General features: G+C 45.2%; 1 protein-coding gene across 1 annotated transcript in view; it reads right to left on the bottom strand.

The window, feature by feature from the left end:
- Positions 1 to 20,359, bottom strand: part of RELN (reelin) — a 274,215-nt gene extending 253,856 nt beyond the window's left edge. The window contains exon 1 of the mRNA XM_062490818.1: positions 20,131 to 20,359. Within this exon, the coding sequence (XP_062346802.1) occupies positions 20,131 to 20,359 (229 nt within the window). The remainder of the gene's footprint in view (positions 1 to 20,130) is intronic.
- Positions 20,360 to 21,645: the final 1,286 nt, after the last annotated feature.

Here is a 21,645-nt window from a genome sequence, read left to right as displayed (position 1 = left end):
TGGAGTTTTGGAGAGCCCTGTGCCCCCAGAACCCAACTGCCTGCCAGGATGGAGTTTTGGAGAGCCCTGTGCCCCCAGAACCCAACTGCCTGCCAGGATGGAGTTTTGGAGAGCCCTGTGCCCCCAGAACCCAGCTGCCTGCCAGGATGGAGCCTTGGGGAGCTGGCACAGCACATGAACCCTACTTGGCATCACCCAAACCTCCAGTGTCAACCAGAACAGACACAAAAGGATCGTAAAGAGCCACTTGCTGCCTGCTCTCCCTCCCCACTACAACACACCTTCTGAAGGTGTTTAAACCCTTCTACAAAAATCATAATTTGAAATGTGTCTCATCTCCATCCTCATTGAGAGTAAGCTGATGTGTCAGTTGGAGGCTGGCATCAACCATTTTTGGATGATTGGTTTCAAATCCTCTAATCAGCTTACCATCCAAATAATTGAGCTGTGTGATGGGAAAGGCCCTTCGAGGCATGAGTGAAGACATTCTCCTTCTAGCCCTGGAGCAGAATTAGAGCTGTCATTTCCAGCCCTCCACGTTGCCTGCACCTTCCTGTGGCAGCCAGCCAGAAGCTTCTTCATGTGCCTGAGTGTCCTGACCCCCAGCTCGCACTGCATGTGCAGCTCATAGAAATGCAGGGCAGCACCTTTGTTTTTCTAAGAAATACTGATCTACTACTACTGTACATGGAGATTTAAAGCTAGGCTTCAGACACATGTTTTTATTCTATTTTATCAAAATTTATCACCCTTATTAAACTACCCTTACCAGCTACTCTGTGAAACAATAGGAGACACACTGTGACCCTCATAGTGGAAGCCTAACTCAGAAGTGATATAAATAGCAAGGAAAATATGCACATTAGTAGGGGATGCAGTAACAGATGCAGAACAAGATTTTCTACTTGCACAGGCAGCCCGTAATGGGCTTTAAAACAAGGGCAGCATCCTGTGGGGTGATTTCCTCCCATGCTGTCCTTGCTTAAAGAGAACAAATTACTGCTTGCCAATAGGGATGATCCAGCTGCTAGCTCCAGCACTCCCTTTCTGGCCATCCCACCTGGTGCAAGGCCCCCTCAGGAGGGTGAAACACCAGTTTACACCCAAAACCAGCACTGACAAAGTTGGCCCATTCCCCCTGAGCTCACACCCCGCTGTCTATCCCATCCTGGACACCTACCCCCTCCATCTTCCTTTCACAGCCCTCCCTCATTTCCAACAGCTAAAGGAGAAATGCATTGGGAGCTCTGTTTTCCTCTTCTCTCACAAACGAGCACACCCTGGGTTTTATATCTTCCCTTTATTATCCTTCTTTTATTATCTTCTCTTATTTCCTAGTTCTCTGTAATTACATATTGGGACATCAAACAGTGAAACAGGGACTGCTTTTGAAGGCTTTTATAATTAGCTTTTCTATTGTGTCCTCTAATACCTCCTCTGGCTTTAGACTTACTTTTTTCTGTTCACAACCTCCTGAACATATGGCAGTAAATATGCAGCATGCTGTGAGCTTCACCTGGAGTCTACTTACAATATATCTGCAATGTAAATAACAGACTTCGTGTCAGTCAATTAATCACACATCAGTGCTTGGCAGAGGGCAGGCAGATTGCAGGAAGGGAAATTGGAAAGTGGTGTCTTGATCAGCATTGGACTTCAAGTATTAAATATTACCTAAGTTGGCATGTTTCTTTGGCATCACTGCTTTTACCTAAAAATATTCCGTTACAATTGCATTAGAGTTAATTCAAGGCCAAATTCTCCACTCACCAGAACCATTTTGGTAACATTTCAACCAGTGGAATAATGATCTCATTTCCACAGAACATGATCCAAATGCAAATATCATACTGAAATTAAATTAAATTTAATTTAAAGTTATCCCATGATGATCCACAAAATTAAAATATATTCATTTCAGTAAAAGTGTTAGTTTTTGGTAAAACAAATTCAAATTAATTATGTTACAGATGCATTTTATTTTTGTTTTTGCAACAATTCATTTGAGCAAGACAAAATACTTTGTTTACCTGATTCACTTTATTTAACTCAAGGGATTCATGAGGATATCATCAATTATAATCACAAACGCATCATTTTATGCTAAAAAAAAAGTACTCTATTCCAGTGGAGCTCTTCTAATTTGAAGATCTCATGGGATTTTCTGTACTACATCAAAATCCTTGTCATTCCTATGGAGGACAAGTGAAAATACAGAAATAAATCATCTAATATTTAAACACATTTGCATAGAGCACAACACAAAAGTTAAGATCTCATGTGAAGAGCTTTCCTATTAACAATAGAAATGTCATTGAAGGTACTGAATTAGCCAGTTTATGGCTGAGATTCTCCCACGTCTCACTGTACCTGGCCCTGAACTGGTCTCTGCCAGGGCTGGTGCTTGAGAGGGGCTTTGCCCCAAGGCTAGCTTCAGGCAAGGGGACAAACAAGTGCCCTCAGCCACCTTGCACCCAGCTCACACCACTGCAGTTCAGTCCTACAGGTCTTCAAAGACTTTGTATTATTGGCTTCACCCTGCTTCTTTCTTTCTGAGAATTTATTCTCACAGGGAGCCCTATTGCTCTTTCTTTGCAGTTTCCCTTTACAGAAAGCTCCTCTTTATTCAGGAGTTGAAGAAAAACTTTAGGGACTAGATCAACCTTTGACTTAAAAGCCACTGACCTCTGATGGTCACCAGAAGAACTGGTTATGCATCCAGGACAATGAATTGTCTTTTAAATATGACCAGAAACCCAAACCCCGCTGCTGCTCCTAAGGGCTTTGGTGCCATGGTGGGAGCTGAGGCTGCCTGGTGCTGGGACACCCCTGCTACCCTGGGGACCCCCATCCATGCCCATCCCAGTGGAGAGGCCTCTCTCCCCATCACTGCCAACCTCTGCTCACCCAGGACAGGGACACTCATTCCCCAGGCCACCCTGACCCTGGAGCAAGCCCCAGGACAGCCAGCCCTGGTTCCCAGCACCTTGTGGCAGGGGAGTGGTTTTTATTTTCAGCAGCAAAATGGAAACTGTTCTCAGTGGGGATCAGTCACTCATGGCAGCATTCTCCCATGTCTGTAGGGTACAGCAGAGTCTTACCAAAGAGCTTCTGTGCCTGGAGCATCTGCAGGGCCCCCTCTCTCTCTGTGCTCTCCTGTGGCTAACAAATAACTGAGCTCACCTGACTGCCTTCAGTTTTAGTGATGAGCCCTTTTACTCTGCTAGCTACCAATTTCCATCAAGCTTTCAGATCTCTTGCATCTTTGAGACCTGTATCCCTGTTACATTTGATTAACCAACGTTAGCCAACACATTCCAAAGGGAGGAGGACAGACAGTGTATCGACTCTAGGAAAGTGCCCATAAATTTTCTTCAGGGAAAAATATATTGATTTGCAAGCATAAGCACGTGGAAAAGGCAACCACACCACAGCAGTAAATATTTATTTATTTAATATTATTTATTGAATATTTATTTAATATTCAATACTTATTGAGCTTATTTGTCTACAACATCTTGTTGTAGACCAATGATAACAGCACCAAAGCAACAGAGGCAAAAAAATAAATACAGGGACATTTTGATATTTGGGACATTACTATGTAATGGTACTACCAACCACAGGGAGTAAAGGGAAGTTGAGGGGTTTAAAGGAAAGCAGCTCTTGCAGGGATGTAAAAGCTATCAAATTTCAGGGGTTTTTAGTATTTTAGAAAATGTGGGTTTGAAGAGTTCCAACAGGCAGTACAAAAAGCATAGACAGCCCCTGGAAAGGCCAGGTTCTACACTCAGATTCCAGCCTGAAAAGGTGGACAGGCAAAGCTGTGCCCCCAGAAGAACAGGAGGGGCCAGGCAGCTCATGGGGAAATAGGGCAGAAAATTCAAAGGATCTCAGCCCAGGCCAGACCTGACATCCCCTTCCAGTGCAAACGCTGCCAGTGCCGGGCAGGGAGATGTGCTGCCAGCAGCCAGAGGGGCTCAGGGGGGCTGCACTGCTCCACATGGGATCCTGAGCAACAAACAGGGGGAAAAGCCACAGACCTAGAGGTCAACCTAGAGGTTAAGCAGTCCTTAACTCCATGATTTGGCCTCTAAGTGCAAGCGTTTAACTTGGACCCACACATCACCTTAGGTGCCTGCGTTTTTCCTGGTAGAGCCTCAGGCTGTGCCCAGTCCCCAGGGAAACAGGGCTGTGGTTAACACCAGCTCCAGCTGTGCCTCCGGACAGAGCAGCTCATTCCAACTGCAGCCCCACTGGACTCAGTTAAGCAGCTTTTTTCTCTGGACAGGACTTGACAATGGAGCAATGCTTGAGTCAGAAACAAAGACAAGCCCCAAGGCAGAAGAGCTGATGATATTTCTAAATTAATTTATAATCGCAGTGCTTTCACTCTTAAAAGATAAAGTAAGTAAAATGATGTTGTGATTAAGGTGCAGAATATCTAATTTGAGAGATGCATAAAAGGAAATCAAGGAGCTCTATTTATCAGGAGATAACTGCAAGTCTTCCCCCATCATCGTATAAATTTTTCACTGAGAAGAGCTACTACGTTATAAAGAATTAAAAAAAAGATAAAGTTAAAAAGCAGACATGTTAAACACTACCTAACAAGCTTCATGACATGAGCACAAAAGTCTTAAATTCATTGTCATAAATTCAATACCATCAGAAGATTCAGATGCAATGTCCTTAGAGACAGTGCCGTGTAAGTCAAGCATAATATTAAAAGACAGTGAAATCTTTAATACGTGTTAAATATTTTAAATTCATAGATCTAATTCAGAGAAGTATCACAGAGGCATCATCAATCCCTTTTCCCTTCTCAATCATTTTTCCCTTCTAATATGCATTTTTTATAGATTTGCCACAGTTTCTGCAATTGAAAGATATCCCAAACACTTAGAGAAAACAGATGAGACAGAAAACTGGCTTTGTGGACATGATCACATGCCATTATTATGCTTACTCCAGTAAATGTGCCCAAACAGCCCAGGATTATTACCTGCATAATTTAAATTACCACTTTGAAAGAGATTAGACTTAAGGCATCCCACCTATTCCCAGAGGCAGCATGCAGTGATTATTCCTTTCAGGTATTTCCAAGGGGAAAGCACCTTATTCAAAAGTACTGAATGTTGTGTTAGTGCCATATATAAAACCCTCTCCTTTTAGTTTCACATTTAGGGCACATAAGCCTTTATTTTCTGTTTAAATGTACTAATCTTCTTAATGGTATAATCGAGCCTTTAATATATAATATCATCAGTTTATATTTAGAAGGAATAACCATCATGTTGGTGGTGATGGACATATCTCTCCACTCATCTGACTGAAATACCCTGGATAAATCCCTTTGCCCAATTCGTTTCTGCAGAGACAGCAAGCAGCTTTATTTTATTTAAAAGCATTCAGTTGCAATATATTTATGGTTAATATGTAAAAATCCTGCTTTAAATTCGAGAAACATTTTTTTCTTCTTGTATTTCTCATAGGGAAATGTTCCAGTTTGTAGCTTTTCAAGTAACACAGGATTTTGCAGGCTACAGATTCAACAAAAGGTATTCCTACAGTGAATAGGTCACAAAAACTTCAACTATTTTTGCATCCTTCCAAAGTTTTGTGTTCTTGGAAAGTAAAAATGAGCCTGAGCTCTTAGGTACAAATTTAAGGTAGTTTATATTTAAACATATCCCAGAGCTCTTTTTTTTTTCTTTCTTTTTTCTTTTTTTTTTTTTCCTGTTCTTTAAGTACTTTAACTAGAACTGGAAGATTTTCTAGTAATTCCCAATTCCTGCCCAATATATTAACAGCTTTGTACCACATAAAAAGTGCCCCCACCAGTACAAAACCTGAGCCAGATCTAAGCCACTGAAACATGGTCTTTCTGGGAGATATTACAGGGGGATTATAAAACACCAGACAGTAGAGATATCTTTTGGCACATGACAGGCATTGCATTAGGCCTGCCATGATGCATACATTAAGCATAATAAACAGCTGCTATAGACCCAGGTCCCCGAAATGCATATTAAGGTCTCTCACATATATTTCCTTGTGCCACCTCTTCTGATTCTGAAGAGCACATTAAATGTTTAGCCACCCAACATTTAACTATTCATCCCAGCAGCAAGCTGATTGCCTGCAACAGAAAAGCTCAAGAAACAGTAAAATAGGCAGGCATTAACAAAGACTATCATGGAACATGCTCATAAGTGCATAATTAAAAAGAAATTTATTATTATCCTTTAATTATACCTAAACATTTCCAAACTAATCAAAAATAATGGAGAAAATGCAATGTTTTATTATCATTCATTCCCAATCTGTTTTAAAGATAAATACCTATACAAGGTACTCAAAAGTAAAACCCAAAATTAAAGGGGCCATCAAATTCTTGCCTAGCTAATTACAAAGGCATCAATCTCTCTTTATACCAGAGCACAATGTTCTTGATGCAAAAAAAAGCACAAAGAGGATGATTCCCCTCTAATTCAAACAAATTACAACCACTCTGCATGCTAACCATAACAAACACATGTTAAATTCAGCAGAAGGGATGAGAACTGGACTGGCATGCAGCTGGAACCTCTTCCAGATCACTTGACCAGGGCATGTTTTTCCCATCTGCCCAGCAATGTGGGGGGGAAGTCACTACATGGAAGCTGTGGATGCTAAATCTCTGAGCAATGAGCCCAGCATTCTGACAAAGGAGAATAGAGAGGGAAAAATTTAGGTAAGCTGATTGACTGCTTCCTCACATGTGATCATCTCTTCTGCCTCACCTGCCTGCACCTGGATGCCACAGTCAGCCTCGCCCCAGTGCAGCACCACCCCAAGGGGGATGCAAACTGCCATGCAGATGTTCTGCACAAGGAGTAAATTAGGAAAATTTTCAAGAGGAGAGCAGGGTTAAATCTTGTCCTGCTGTCCGAAGATTTTGCCTCACTTATATTACATGATACATTAAGGAGCTGTGGGCTTTGCTGGCACTGATCCTCTTCCATGGTGATGACAGTCCTCACCTCCCTGAAGTGCTAAAAGCTGGCACATTCCAAGACAGAACACTCAATTTTGGTTTGTCAACAATTTGAAGATTTGTGGTACTATGCTTATTAGCATCTGTATGAGTTCTGCACCTCGTGAAAAAATCTACATGCTCTAGAGAAAACACATCAATTAGAACAAAAAGGTTCCCTGCTTCTGACTGTTTGTATGTAGAAAATACTTGGTAACTGCAAAAAGTGCAGGTTTTTTAAATGTGGAATGAAAGGTTAATAGTTACAGTACAGGTCATTCACTAGTGTTTCTTAGCAGTTAGTGAAATGCAACCAAAAAAGATACTGTAATGCAACTAGTTTTACAATGTGCTTTCTCAAATGGAAAATATTGCAATTAGGAGGATTTGCTCTCTACTGTACTCTCACTAATTGGGCAAAAGGCACTTGGAGGGTGAAGTTGTTTTGGGTGAGGTCCCAGAAGAAGAGTCGTCAGTGTGTGATGCACCACTACCACTGCTCAAAGACAGTTTAGAGTTTAAAAACACCATTTGTAGTAAGAAAACAGCCAGATGCCACCACACTGGAGTTCTGTCAGCGATGAGCAGCATAAAGGCTCCCTAACATCTGCTGCCACTTGATGAAACAAAACTTACATCTCTTTGAGTGAAAAGGTCCACAGAGTAACCCGGGCTGCCTGAGGCTGGGGAGGGACCAGTGCTGCCAGCTCCAGCCAAACCCACACCTTTTCATCTCTGCTGGCTGAGGAAAACTCTGCAAACATCACAGCTCTGCTGAAACTCCTTTATACTTCATATCTGCATTAGCTACATGTTGAAGGAAAAACAGGGCAATAAAGAACTCGGGGATCACTTCCCTGAAGGAAATAAACCTGCATCTCTCAAATGCAATTTCTGTGTCTGCTCTCAGCAGCTCATTTCTGTTTGAGGTGGACAGCCCTGTAAATATTGTTATGTGAAGAAAAGAGATCATTTTAAAGACATGAAGATCTCTTTGTCTAGTTCTGTGAACCACAATTCTGCAGATGCACCACAACAGGTTTTCCACATCAGAAGCAAAAATACCCTTTAACTGTAAGACATGCAGAAGGAGGAGAGAGATCTCGAAGCCTTTTTTTACCGAACACTGCAACAGTGGAAAGATTTCTGATGAAAAAGAAAACTGAAAAAGGACTAGATGGAAAGGAAAATGTGGTCAGCTTACACATTAGTAGCCACACAGCAACCACAGGTATCATTATAGAAAACATGAGTTTGTTACCTTGGAAATGTTATTACTGTTACCAACTGCTCTTCGCTGCCTTAAGGAGTGAATTATGATTCTGCAATTTATTTTGGGAACAAACACAAGGAGAGTGGTCTGAATCACATCTGCGCAGTGGCCGGAAATTAAATGGTCAATTTGTCAGAAGTAGAACTGTTCGATTTTTGGTTCAGTGACCAAAATGAAAAGAAAAAAGAGATCAGCTTGGGCCAACATAAAAGAAGTACTGCGGGATCTGGCACAAAAAAAAATAGATTAAAATATCAGTTAGGTCAATATGAAAATCCTCAATGAACCCAAAAAAATTTGATAAGGACTTTTGTTCAAGCAGAAAAGTCTCATTCTATATTCTGATTATGCATGAAACTTCTTTTCACAGTCATTTTCACAATTAAGATACTTTTCCAAAACAAAAGCAAGAGTTATGTTTTGAAAATAACAGTAATATATTTCAAATAATTCACTTCTACCCATTTTCCACTAAAACTTTTACCAAATTCTATTCAAATACATTATCAGTTTTTATCTTTGACAAAATCAGAATACAAATTAATTCACTATGAACATGGAAATTCCAACTAAATAAATTCAGAGAATCATAGAATAGTTTTTCTTGGAAAGGACTTTACATATCATCTGGTTCCAATCCCCCTGGCATGGGCAGGGACACCTTCCACTAGACCAGATTGCTCAAAGCCCCATCCAATCTGGCCTTGAATGCTTCCAGGGATGGGACAGCCACAACTTCCTAGGACAGCCTCTTCCAGAACTTCACCACCCTCACAGCAAAGAATTACTTCTTAATTCTTAATATCTAATCTAAACCTGCCCTCTTTCAGTTTGAAGCCATTCCACCTTGTCCTGACACCACATGCCCTTGTAAAAACCCCTCTCCAGCTCTCTTGTTGACCACCTTTGGATGCCAGAAAGCTGCTCTAAGGTGTCCTCAGAGCCTTCTCTTCCCTGGGCAGAACAGCCCAAATTTTCTCAGCCTGCCTTCCCAGGAGAGGTGCTCCAACCCCCTGATCACCTCCATGGACCTTCTCTGGACTCACTGCAAAAGGTTCAAGTCATTCTTATGTTGTGAACCCCAGATGTGGATTAGAGAACTCCAGGTGGGGTCATGTGAGGGTGGAGCAGAGCGGCAGAATTCCCTCCCTCACCCTGCTGGCCACACTGCTTTGGATGCAGCCCAGGACATGCTTGCCTTTCTGGGCTGTGAACACACATTGCAAGCCCACATCCAGCCTCTCATCCACCAGCACCCCCAAGTCCTTCTCATCAGGGCTGCTCCCAATCTGTTCTCCACCCAGACCATGTTTCTGCTTGGGATTCCTCATGCAAGAATAGCATCAACTTGAAAAAATTCTCTGACAGTCTATCAGCCACCAGTAAATGAGCTATAGTACCTGGAAAGCATAAAAATATTTGCCAGAGGTTTTGGATCTTTGTACTAATCTGAATGGGGTTCTGAAGACTACTCTTGTTTTGGGCCAGAGTTAGAAGAATTGCTGTACAAAAATGTTTAATACTGAACTCTAGCCAGGGATTCTCTTTTTTTCCCAGACATATTAGGAACTATTTTTTAAGCACTTTTAATTACTTAGTCTTGATTTTGACACCTGGCATGCCCACAGACCACTGCACTGCAAGGCTGGGCAACAGTTTGTTAAACCAGGATCTTTGCCTTGGCCAATTTGGCTGTTTTGTTTCTCTCTGCAGTTCTTGCTACAATAATCATTTCATCCAGTATCCAGATGAATGTGTCTAATTCTGGAAGGAGTGTTGGGTTTTTTTCTAGCTATGCATTTCCCCTGTGAGACAGGAACACTGGAAAGTTACCGTGGGCTGGAAACCACAATTTGCTTAGCCAGAAAGATAAATATTATCTATATTTCTTGTTCTTTCCTCTGCATTGTATTGTCCTTTAGAGCAGTGGGAACAGTGGAAGGCAAATGGCAGAGACCTTGCCAAGCCCCTTGATGTGATGAATGACTTCTCACATCCCAGGGCCTGACATGAAGAGAGGCCACAGAGGGTCAAGCTGCTGTTTTGAGATGTTAAAAAGGCTGATCACCCACCCATCGCTTTCATTTCTAGCACAGGAAGAGCTCCTCCATGCAGGATCCACACGGGAAGACACAGCTCTTCCATGAAATATTTCTCTGCAAGAACACAGGCCTCCTGCCCAGGAAAGCTGATTTTCTGCATCCTTGCTATCTCATTTATGAATATTGTAACAGACTTGTTGAACGATATGACCACAAACTACCTCTCAGCCATAGAGAGAAACATATTCCCAGATTTCTTCAAGTCTGGGCAGTGAGTGCTTTGTGCTTTCTCTTTTCCCATTTCCTTCCCTCCTCCACAAACAGACAGTCAACTTCCAGTATTGCCCCACACATTCCCAAGGAGCAACTTACATCTGCCACTTGTGGACAACCAATATGAAAATCCCTTCAAATCCAAGATGGAGCAGGAGCTGCCTGCAGATGGGATGCAGCAGGATGAGGAGGGGAGAACAGCATTTGTTTCTGGGTGCATGCCTGTGCATGAAAGGGAGCTTGCTTGATGGATTTCCCTGTACAGAGTTTTTTTTTTCCTTGCCAACTTTTGATTGTCTAACTTCAGTCTTGAAAATTACACTGGAGAGATGGAAAGAGGGAAACAGCGAGATCCCTTATTCTGTGTGCTTTTCAGCAGCTGGACCAGTTAGTGTACAGCCACATTGCAGCCAGGCTCTGGAAGGGGACACGGGATGGGTGCCAGCATCCAGCCATCCATGGCAGCAAGGAATGGTGAACTGATCCGTAGGAGACACAGACACAGCTGGAGCTAGGGCTAGCAGGCAGACCCTTTTTTTGTCTCAGCTCTCTTGGGTCATACCTGTTTATTTACAAAACTACCCCTCAAGCAGACATGGGGAGGAATTAATAACTGTCTAATCTGAGGCAATCAAAATTTTGCTAAGAGTGGTGCAAAAGCTCTTGGCATTTCTTCTCAGACTGGTTTATAGCTCAGTTCCCTGAGGCCAGTGAGCACAGCAGTCACAAACCTGTACATGTGAGTAGAAACCATTCTGGGAAGCAGAGACCTTCAGCCCCCTCTCAGATGAATGATCTGCTCACCCTACTGCAGAAGACCAAGGGCTCTGCAGTTCCCCCTCAGCTGTACCTTGCAAAAGCAAAGAGAGAAACCAGCAACCACCCCCCATGACTGCACGCCCCAAGGCTTCTGCTCCAGGAGAGACCCAGCAATAATTTTACACATGGCTTCACAAATATGTCCAACACCCAGTGAACACCCAAAAGGCTAAGCTTATGAATAACACTTTTCATCTAACAAAACTAAATAAAATTTTAGTCTGGGTATCTCAGTCAAATACTCTGTACTGTCCCTTGGAGCTGCTCCCTCTGAGGAGGGAGGGGGTGATAGGGGTGGTGGCATGCAGGGCCACCATCCATCTGATGCTCCACTGCTGGCACCCAGCCCTTCATCAAGGAGCTGGGGACAGGCTGTCCCCAGGCAGGCACCACCTCCACCCTGGCAGCAGAGCAAGGCATCCCCTCAGAGAAAGGAGCACAGGTCCCACTGCGGGGCTGGATACACACTGGGATGTTTGTCACCCCAGAACACGGGAGACTGGAACAGAACTTGGGCATGCACTGAAGCACTTGCACAGAACAGAGAGAAACCTGCAGCACACAAAATTTTAGAAAGGTCAATGTAGAAGTTTGAAAGAAAGAGGGGAGAGGTGGGATATAAGACAAGGTACTGTAAGGTAAAGCTTGCACCTGAAGGGAGCTGGATTCCGTGTCTGCTGCCACTCAAGCCTCTTGCAGGTTGAACTTCAATAGACACAGTCTGGAAAAGTGCCATTGATTTCCTTTCCCAAGGAGATGCTTGTGAAACTCTCACAGCCAATACTGATATCAAAGTGAGAGAGAGGAGCAGGGAACAGGCACTTCTATTTTGTTCCCATGACAGAAGAATATGGCAAGAGGGGTGTTATAAAGACTGTAACAAACAGTCTTCACTTTGGTATAAAAGCCTTTGGGAAAGTGCCTGAACTCTCTTCCTGCTCCCCAGCAACTTTCACAAGTCCCTCATGTCCAGTCCCCCAGGACCCATCATGCTTTCTAGACTGAGATGTTCACATGAAATATATTGTTTACAATAGGTCATGAGGAAACACTAAAAGGTAGCATCCAGTGATGTCCTGATTCCCTGGGAGGAACCAAGGATCCCCCTGGGGTGGACAGAGAGGAGCCTTGGGGAGATCCCTACCGCAAAAACCACATCACCAAACAGCATCCCCAAAGAGAAAGCCATGCTGCCAGCAGCAGGACAAGGATGAACAGCCAACAACCCACTCAGGGAGTCTGGAGTGACGCGGGTGATGCTGAGGTTGGTGAGATAAAGAACAAGCCCAGAGGTGCCTCAGCCTGAAGCTAAGCTGGACCCAGCTGCCCAGGAAACACTGATGGCAGCAGCCACTCCAGATGGTTGCAGGAGACAATGGCAAGGAGCCTGTGGCTCTGTGCCTGGCCACTGGGTGCCATCTCCAGCCCCAGTCAGGACGTTTCCAGCTGCAGAAGGACAGAGCAATGCCTAGTCCTGGACTGCAGAATAAATAGGTGCAAACCCTAATGTTCCCACAAACCCCAGTAGTCCTTCTCCATGTGGGACACCTCCAACACGGTCTTATTTAAGGCAAATGTTTAGTGAGACATGACCCTCCTCTTCCTTTTAAGAAAAGAGTAAAATGTGTAGCTGTTGGACACATCTGAGCACTGAAGGGACCTGGAGAAGATCCCGTGGGCATGGACTTGACAGATCTCTGTCTCCATGATGCCACTGTCCATTGGCAGAGCCCAGCAGGAATTGTGTGGCACATGCTATGGCTTTCACTTTCCAGGACTGTGCTAAGGGAAGGAGGAATGGAGGAACACTGCCTGCCTAGCAGCAAGGCATTGTCTTGACAACCTGGGAAGGTCTTTCCCCATGCAATCTGCTAGTGTGCTTGGACTGATGACAAAGATTGCACTTAGAGGGTTTGTCCTATGTTTATCCCAGAGGTGAGTCCCAGCTGGTGGGGGGAAAAAAAAGGTGGGAATTACACAAACATTCCAGACACACATTACACTCTGTGCACCTTTCATGCCCAATGAAAAGGCAGGAAATGTTAACACAAAGAAAGGAAGCATGTTAAAAAGACTTAACCTTTCATCAGAGACAATTGAAATTCTCATAACAAGTGCTGGTATGAAAGGTAGATTATTCTCAGAGGTGAGACAGTGCCATTTCCTTCCCTCTCCATGCAGCAAACACTCATGACAAATCTAAACCACAGCTGTAGGGCATGAGACACACAGTGCAAATAAAGGTTGCATCTGAATCCATCCCAGCTGCATCACCACAGCTATTATCAGATTGAAAATCACACTTCAACCAGCCAATATGCAAGTACTGTAGTATTGCACCATCATGGAAAGCTACAGGGTTTCAAAATAGGTGGCCTCCAAAAATCCAGATCAGGGCAATAATAAGGAAAATGAGAAATAACACCAGTCTGACATACTTGTTCCACCTAATGAACTAACAGAGGTTTGGTGGAATAATCAATGTGAGAAACAGAGAAATGTCCCACACATCACCATGCCAAAGTAACTGAGTTATAAATTATGGTACTGGGCAACTTTGGTCTTAAAGGTTTATCTATCTCTTATTTGGATATATATGTATATATGTATATGTGTATATACCTATATATATACAATTACAAATATTAATTATTTATAAGAAAAATACATGCTGGAAATTCCTACTTAAAAGCCGTTTACATGGACAGATTTTGGCAATGAATTCCACAGATAAATTATGCATATTTTAAAAACACCTCTGGACACAGAAATCAGAAAATATGTGCAACACTCTCACCGAAACAGTGTTTTTGCACCCTTTAAGCATTTACAGGTTTCTTTTACTCCTTGACTCCAGTTCAGGCACACACGCCAGCCCCCCGGGCGGCTCCAGACCTCGGACAGGGAGCTCAGTGAGGCAGAGATCATTTCTTCATGTACACAGCCCAGCCCAGTCTGCCCTACACCCACAATACCAACAATGCAGTGTCTATCCTACGGTCAGATGTCACCTCACAAATGTGGGTCACGCCAGCACGCCACGCTGGCTTTGATTTCTGTTATTTGGGGCAGTCGAGTCTCCTTTGCAGGGGGGAGCAGCCCCCTGATGAGGGGGAGAAAGGATTTAACCAGAGATTACATCTCTTCTGCAAATTTGCAAGAAAGGCTCATTTAGGCCTTTGTGGACCTTCTACCTCCTTTCATCAATTCCATGCCTGAGACATCTTTGGCTGGGCCATCTGCTGGTGCTTATGATGCCCACAAATTAGTGATGACAGCCAAAACCATTGGAATTTAATACCTTCCCTAGCAAAACACAGTCTGCAAGTTGCAACCTTGCCTACCTTTTTATTTTATGGTTGGCACCCTTCATCAGTTTCTGGTCACAGGATCCTAAAACCACAATTCTTTAAAATTTTCAAACATGCACCACATGAACTTTAGGGCCAGACAAGAACTTCAGAAATATAGACAATGCATTGATCAACACCAAGACCTAGAAATTCATATTGCCTCAATAACATACTAAGCAGGGCTCAGATCTGAGAAATTCAAACAGGCCACAGTACTCATAAATCAGCCTTCCTTTTGCAAAGCTTATTTCAGGTAAGAAAATCCTAAATACAGCAGAGCAGAGCAGAGTCAGGGTGCGCTCTGGAGGCTGTGGTGGATGAAGGCATTTTTAGTAAATGCTGACCCAAGACGAAATTTTTATGTGCTATGAAATCCTTATGCAGCTGCAAGATATTGCTAGGGACATCAGAAGAAAGGAGAGACTTGAAGATCAAGGGTCTTCCCCATAACTAATAACTCCCTCACCATTGCTACCTATTGCCAGACTCAGGTTTTTAATGTAAGGGTCCCTTAATAGAAGAGTTCTAAAATAATCCTTGGAGCTAACTGGACTCTCATGAGCAAAAATTTTTCCACACCTCTTTAATTTTAAACAGAAAATGATGGAAGTCTCCATTCTTCCAGAGATCAGGCGAGGCTGTAAGTGGGTGAGATGAAAAGTTCTGAGGGAATAGCCTGCAATAGATTCAAGAATCTGACCTGGTTCTTGGGCTGATGCTGGAAAACAGAGTCACAAATCTGCTCTTCTGTTACCACTGCATTAACACCACTTCCTGTGCATTATCTACTTCTACTGACTCACTAAAAGCTTCCTACACTTCAGCATAACTGGTACAGAAAGTATCCATGCCTGAGTTCCTGCCACTCAGTTACAACCCTGATTATATCTCAAGCAGCATCACTACTTAAATTCCAGGGGTTTTCTTTTTCCTTCCCTTCCTTCGCATCAAACTCAAACATGTTTGTCTTTAATGATCTGAAGAATAAGAAGTTACAACAAAAATGCCCATCAGAAAAGTAAGTAATCCTAATGAAAATAGGTACTAAGTCATAATCTGTACAGTGGTTAGTAAAAGAGATGGAATTGGACAGACTTTAAACAACTTTTTATCAGTGCTGAAAGAGTGTACAAATACCACTTAAAATAGTTGAAAACTATTTTTTTACAACCTATCACAGCAACAGTTCTAGACAATATACAGTATATCTAAGAATAGTAGCCGTCATAGATGGAAACTGATAACATTTGGGGACTGAAGGTTAATCCGTTCTTGAAAAAAAAGAACAATGGAGAGTGAAATAGAAACTCAAGTCCCATTAAAGAAAACTATTTTAAGGGCAGAATGATGAGTTTTAGCATCAATCATGGGAAAAGAGTTCAAAGTTTTTCCTAAAATATCTAAATTTGAAACCTTGGGAAAAAAAGAACCGTTTGCAGTAACAGCAAAAAAATCTGAAGGGATAAAAACAAATACAGTGTAAAGATAATCCGCTTGTATTTTTTCAACACTACAAATCTGACTGTTCATTTTGAGCTTTCTGTGATTAAGGTCAGTAAAGATTCGACGTTCAGTCAAGTTTATCCTTATTTCTTTATGCAGTTCCAATGTACTTATCTGCTTGTAAATCATGGTACATGCTCTCAGCACTGAAGGCACGTTGACATGGATTTAAAAAAACCAACTGCAGATTGCAAATAATCCCAAATGGAGTCGTATAAAAATCTTTAATTTGTGCTGGTTTTGACTTGATTTTTTTTTTTAAGAATTTATATTCTACTCTGCGTATTACAGAGGAAAACCCAGGAGAAAACCAAAAGAGGATCATCCCTATCTACCAGGGAAGCTACGAGCCCTGATGCTGCTCCCTGAATATGCAGCCACCCCTTGGCTGAAAGGAAGCTGAGCAGGTGCCTACATTAAGCCAGTGCACACTTTGTCAGTTTGCATTTGAGCAAGCCCATAAGTGCTTTGCCAGCTCAAGGACTTAATTATGTCTGAAATAAACTAATTCAAGGAGTATAAATCTGCCAAAGGTAATAAAATTGTTTGCTGATGTATCAAGTCAGTCCTCTTACATAAAAGAGTGCATTTATATGCAGCGTGGGTCTGGTCCTATTCAATCAGTGATTAAATATTTACTGTTTGCAGGAATAGGGCCAAATTCGGAGTAATTTTAAGTACTAGGGGAGAAATGCTAAGTCCTAATGTATCTAATTTAACTATGCAAAGTAGGGAATATTATTGCCTTTATTCTACTTATGAAATTCAGAGGCACAGGGAAATAAAATGCCACATTCAGGGTGCCAGAGAAACCACTTGCAGAAGCTCTTGTGCTTCCCAGGCAAGTGTCTTCTGCAACACATGCTGCTCCTCTCCTGTCGTGTAGGGCAGCACAAGGGCCAGTTGGGCAAAGGGCCAAGAGCCCCTGCCACAGCTCCACTGGCTGCACAGTGGTTTGACTCCCCCTCTGAGTGCCTTAGGAAATGTCTAAATAAATTAGCAGAAAGTCAGTGGCTGATTTTTTAAATCAGAATTTCTTCTCATCCAGCCCTTGGCATATGGTTTCATCCAATTCCGTCCTCTTTGAACTCGATGTTTTTAGATGCTGCTGTCACCTGTTTCTCTAGAATGAAGGGGCAGTAAAACAGGGCCTCACTGGAACTTGCAAAGATTCAGAGCATTTTAATATACTCTCTGAGCAGGTGAATTTTCATTGTACATATGTAAATATCCCTTTGTCCTGTGCTTCTGTGCAGCATATCAAAAATCCTGCTCTGTGCTCCTGCAAAACCACCTTTAAACTTCTGTTTTTAAATGATAAATTCTCAACCAGTACAGATTCGCATTTTTTAGCATCGTTAAACTGTATTATATAAAATTCCATATTTTTGTGTTATATTTAACATTGATAATTGTTATATTTTAAAATACTCACATATTTCAAAATATTTAACTGATTAAATGTGCTTAGCTTAAGAATAAGTCTGCTGCACTGTGCATAGCAAATAGACAGTGCTTGTTGACATGGTTTGGCACGGGTAGGTTTTTAATCATGCACGAATTTGAAAAGAAATCACCGTTGCGAGTTTGATATAAACTGGGAGTCCGGCTCACACCGAGGTGTACCTGCACCTTGCCCCGCGTGAACAAGTTAGTTTTCAAGTTCGGCTTGTTGATTTCCTTCTGTGCTCATGCTTTGAACTCGTCCGATTTCTTTACAGTCGCTTCAAGGCGGTGGCTTTAAAAGACCCCCCGAAATGGTCGGGGCGCGCCCCGCAGAGCTTGGCTCTGGCAGCGATGCTGCCCGCTCCAGACGGGAACGCGAACCGCGGGGCGGATTTTGGGGGAGACGCCGCAGGAGCCGCTCCGAGAGCGGGGCTGGGCGGGGCAGAAGCAGAAAAATCCGCAAAACCTGAGAGAGCACCAGGGAGAAATCCCACGAGGCGCAGAGGAAGATTCAAAGGCGCCGCATTTTGCTCGGTCAGACGCAAAACGGCGGCGGAAAATCCAACCTCGGCCACCTGAAAGGTCTGGCTGCTGCGCAAGCTGGGTGTTTCAAAATTCAAAAACTCTTTTTAAAAGAGCGAGCGGCAGAAGAGCATCCCCGGAGAAAGAACCTCTGTCCCTGCTCCTCGCCGTGCAGGACAGACGGACAGCCCTGGCCGCCACAATCCTCTGTCCCTAGACCAGCAAAGCGCTGAAGGCTTGGGAGGGGAAAAAGCAGCAGCGAGAAAAGGGGTGATTCTGTCAATTGAAACATCATTTCAAAAATCCAGCATTTAAAATAGCGCAAAATGGAAATCCCGGCTTCTTTTTTCCCTCCGCACATCTATGGTTCAGCAGGTTGAATGCAATTTACCTAACCTGACTGTGTATTATGGGCTGGAAGAGCTAAGGTTCTAAGGGAAAAAAATTAACAGGTGAAGTCATATAACTTATGTATATGTGGGTTTCTAGGAAGGTCACTATTATTTTAAATCAGAAGTTTCCTATGAATTTGGTGAAACTATGCCATTAAAGCTTACACAGACAAAAAAACTTCAGGATCCCTTATATTGTGTGAAAATGAGTATTTGCTGTGTTTGGGATTTCTGTCTTTACAGTAAAAATTTCAATCAGAATCTTCACATAACTCAACTATTCAATAATTCACCTGAAACTTAAATTTTGAGCTTGAACTTATCAAAGTCAGAAGTTTAATTCCATCTTTAGCCAGGGACTATCACACAGTATCTGCTTTTGAGCAAGATGTTTTAAATAAACATTTATTGTCATTTTCTGTGATTTCCAACTGCCTACTGCAGAATTAGCTGTTATTATTCTGTAGCATTGCAAACTCCAAACTGACACAAAGAGAGAAGGAAGATCAGCGAATATAGCCTTAAGCAGTCTCCCACCGTTATGAATTAAAAAATGTTTCACACATGGAAGTTTTCCATACAGAGAAATGGTGATGAGGCTATTGCACCGCACAGTGCTGGTTTCCAGGGGCACTTTGCAGCCGAAAGCAGCTTCCCACAGTGGTGTACCTGCCTGCGAGGCCCCGCTCAGCCCTGGGCTGTGCCACTCAACCCAGTACAGCCCCCAAGTAGAGACACTACTTTGTGAACAACTTTCCCTATTCTTTCTTGCTCATTCTCCTTCGCCCGGGCGCTTAGGAAAAAAAAAAAAAAAAAAAAAAAAAAACAGGGATTTTTTTTTTTTTTTTATTAATTCTGGGCACGACCTTCCATCTCCAAAGCCACCTGTGTGTGTGCGACCCCCGCCTCTCGCCCGTGGCTCCTTCAAGGGAGCAACAGGCTGGGCGAATGCCGCGTCCGTGCCGGGCACATCGCGGGGACACACATCCATCCGGGGGACTCATCCATCCCGGGGGACACATCCATCCGGGGGACTCATCCATCCCGGGGGACACATCCATCCCGGGGGCCCGATGGCAGCGCCAGCTGCGGCACCGCGCGCCCCCCAGGAGAGAGTGACGCGCTCGGTGCTCCGAAAGACGCTGAAGTAGGAAAGGGACAGACTGCCAGCAACTTGTGAGGCTCTGGATCCGGCGCAGGGCCGGCCAAGGAGCGGGGACTGGGAATTTCCTCTGCTCCGGGCTGAGCCTGGCGAGGCGGCGCTGGGACGGGGGCGAGGGCGGCGGTCCCGGTACCCGGGGCAGGTGAGAACGGTCCCGGTACCCGGGGCAGGTGAGAACGGTCCCGCACGGACGGGGCTGCCTGGACACGGCACACGTCCGCGTGGGTGCCCGTCCAAGGCTTCCCCCCCACCACTTTCCACCCCGCGGGACGCTCCGGGGCCACCCGGGGACCAGCAGCGCCGAGCACGGCGGGCGCCACCACCTACCGTGGTACTCCTGGCCAGGCACGTAGGCGGCGGGGTTGCCCGCGATGTGGAGGGCGATGAGCACCTCGCCCTGCTCGCCGTCGCCCTCCAGCTCGCCGTGGTGGGTGCAGAGGAAGAAGAAGGGCGAGAAGCGGGCACGGGGGACAGCCGCCCGGCCCGCCGCCAGCACGGCACCCAGGGCGGCCAGCAGGCAGGGCCAGCCCCCGGGGACGCCCCGCCGCCGCTCCATGCTGCTGCCGCCGGCGCCGCTGGGGCATCCAGGGCACGGCGGGGCCGGCGCTCCGCTCCGCTCCGCTCCGGAGCGCGGGACGGGGCGGGTCGGGCCGGGGCGGGCGCTGCCCCCCGCCGCGGCCCGCGGGACTTCGTGGGGAGGCGGGAGCGGAGAGGAGCGGAGCGGAGCCCAGCGAGGGCAGGGGCGGCCCCTCCGCGCCCGACGAAGGCTGCGCCGTGCCCGCCTGCCGCTGCCGGGGTGCGGGGCACGGAGCTGGGAGTGCGAGGGCTGGGAATAATTTATTTCCCCCGGTGCCGGGGTGGGAGAGAGGGGAAGGTCCCTCCCCTCCTCCTCCTCCTCCTCCTCCTCCTCCTCCTCCTCCTCCGCCGCCGCCGCCGCCCGCTCCTCCTGCTCCTCTATCTGCGCGCCGGTGTGCGGTGCTGCCGCCGCGGACACGGGGGCTGCGAGCTGGGCTCTGCTGCTCGCCCTTTGTCTGCCGCCGGTCCCTGTCCCTGCCCTGTCCCTGCCCTTGCGTCCACCACCCGGCTTCTGCCCTGGCTCTGCTCCCAGGTCCCAGTCGCTGCCCTTGCCTTGATCTCTGCCCCTGCCCCTGCCCCTGGCCCTGTCTCTCCACTCTGACACCCGAGTCCCTGATCCCGCTCCTTCCGTGTTCCCTTGCTGCTGTCTCTCAGCCTCAACCCAAATGTCTCTGCTTCTAACCCTTTATCCATCATTTTGTCCCTCTTCTCTAGCCACTGTCCTTTGGTCCTGTCCATGTTCTTGTCCCTCTGTTTCTGCCCCTGTGCACCTGCCCCATCCCCTGTCTTTCTGCCCCTATTCCTCTGTCCCAGTTCCTGCCCCTTTGCCTCAGCTCCAATTCCTGTCCTTCTGCCTCTGCCCCTGTCCACATCCTGGACACAGCCCTGCCTCTGCTGTACCTGCACCCACTGTTGGGGAAAAGTGAGATTTTTACTTAAACCTTCACTGCCATTTCAAAATGATACACATGCACACACATTCCCAGAGGTGGGTTGGGCAGCTCTGGAGGGGGGGGGCAATGTGTGAGTCCCTGGGGAGTGCAGGTCCCTGGGAGGAGGCTTCAACTCTCCGAGAATGTGTCCAGGCCCTTTATTCCAGAAAGAGGGGCAAACCCAGTGGGGACCAGAGCGGGAGTGAGAAACTGAACATAAAACACTGGCGAGTGGAACGATTCATAAGAACATGAATTTTTAACAAAGCGGGACTGACAGAGAGCATCAGGAGATGGGATCAAATCCACAGCAGTTTAAATCATCCACCATGCT

The sequence above is a fragment of the Cinclus cinclus genome, chromosome 4 (genome assembly GCF_963662255.1).
Source record: "Cinclus cinclus chromosome 4, bCinCin1.1, whole genome shotgun sequence".
NCBI lineage: Eukaryota > Metazoa > Chordata > Aves > Passeriformes > Cinclidae > Cinclus > Cinclus cinclus.
The sequence above is the reverse complement of the archived record's forward strand: the minus strand, read 5'-3'. Positions and strand labels throughout refer to the sequence as shown.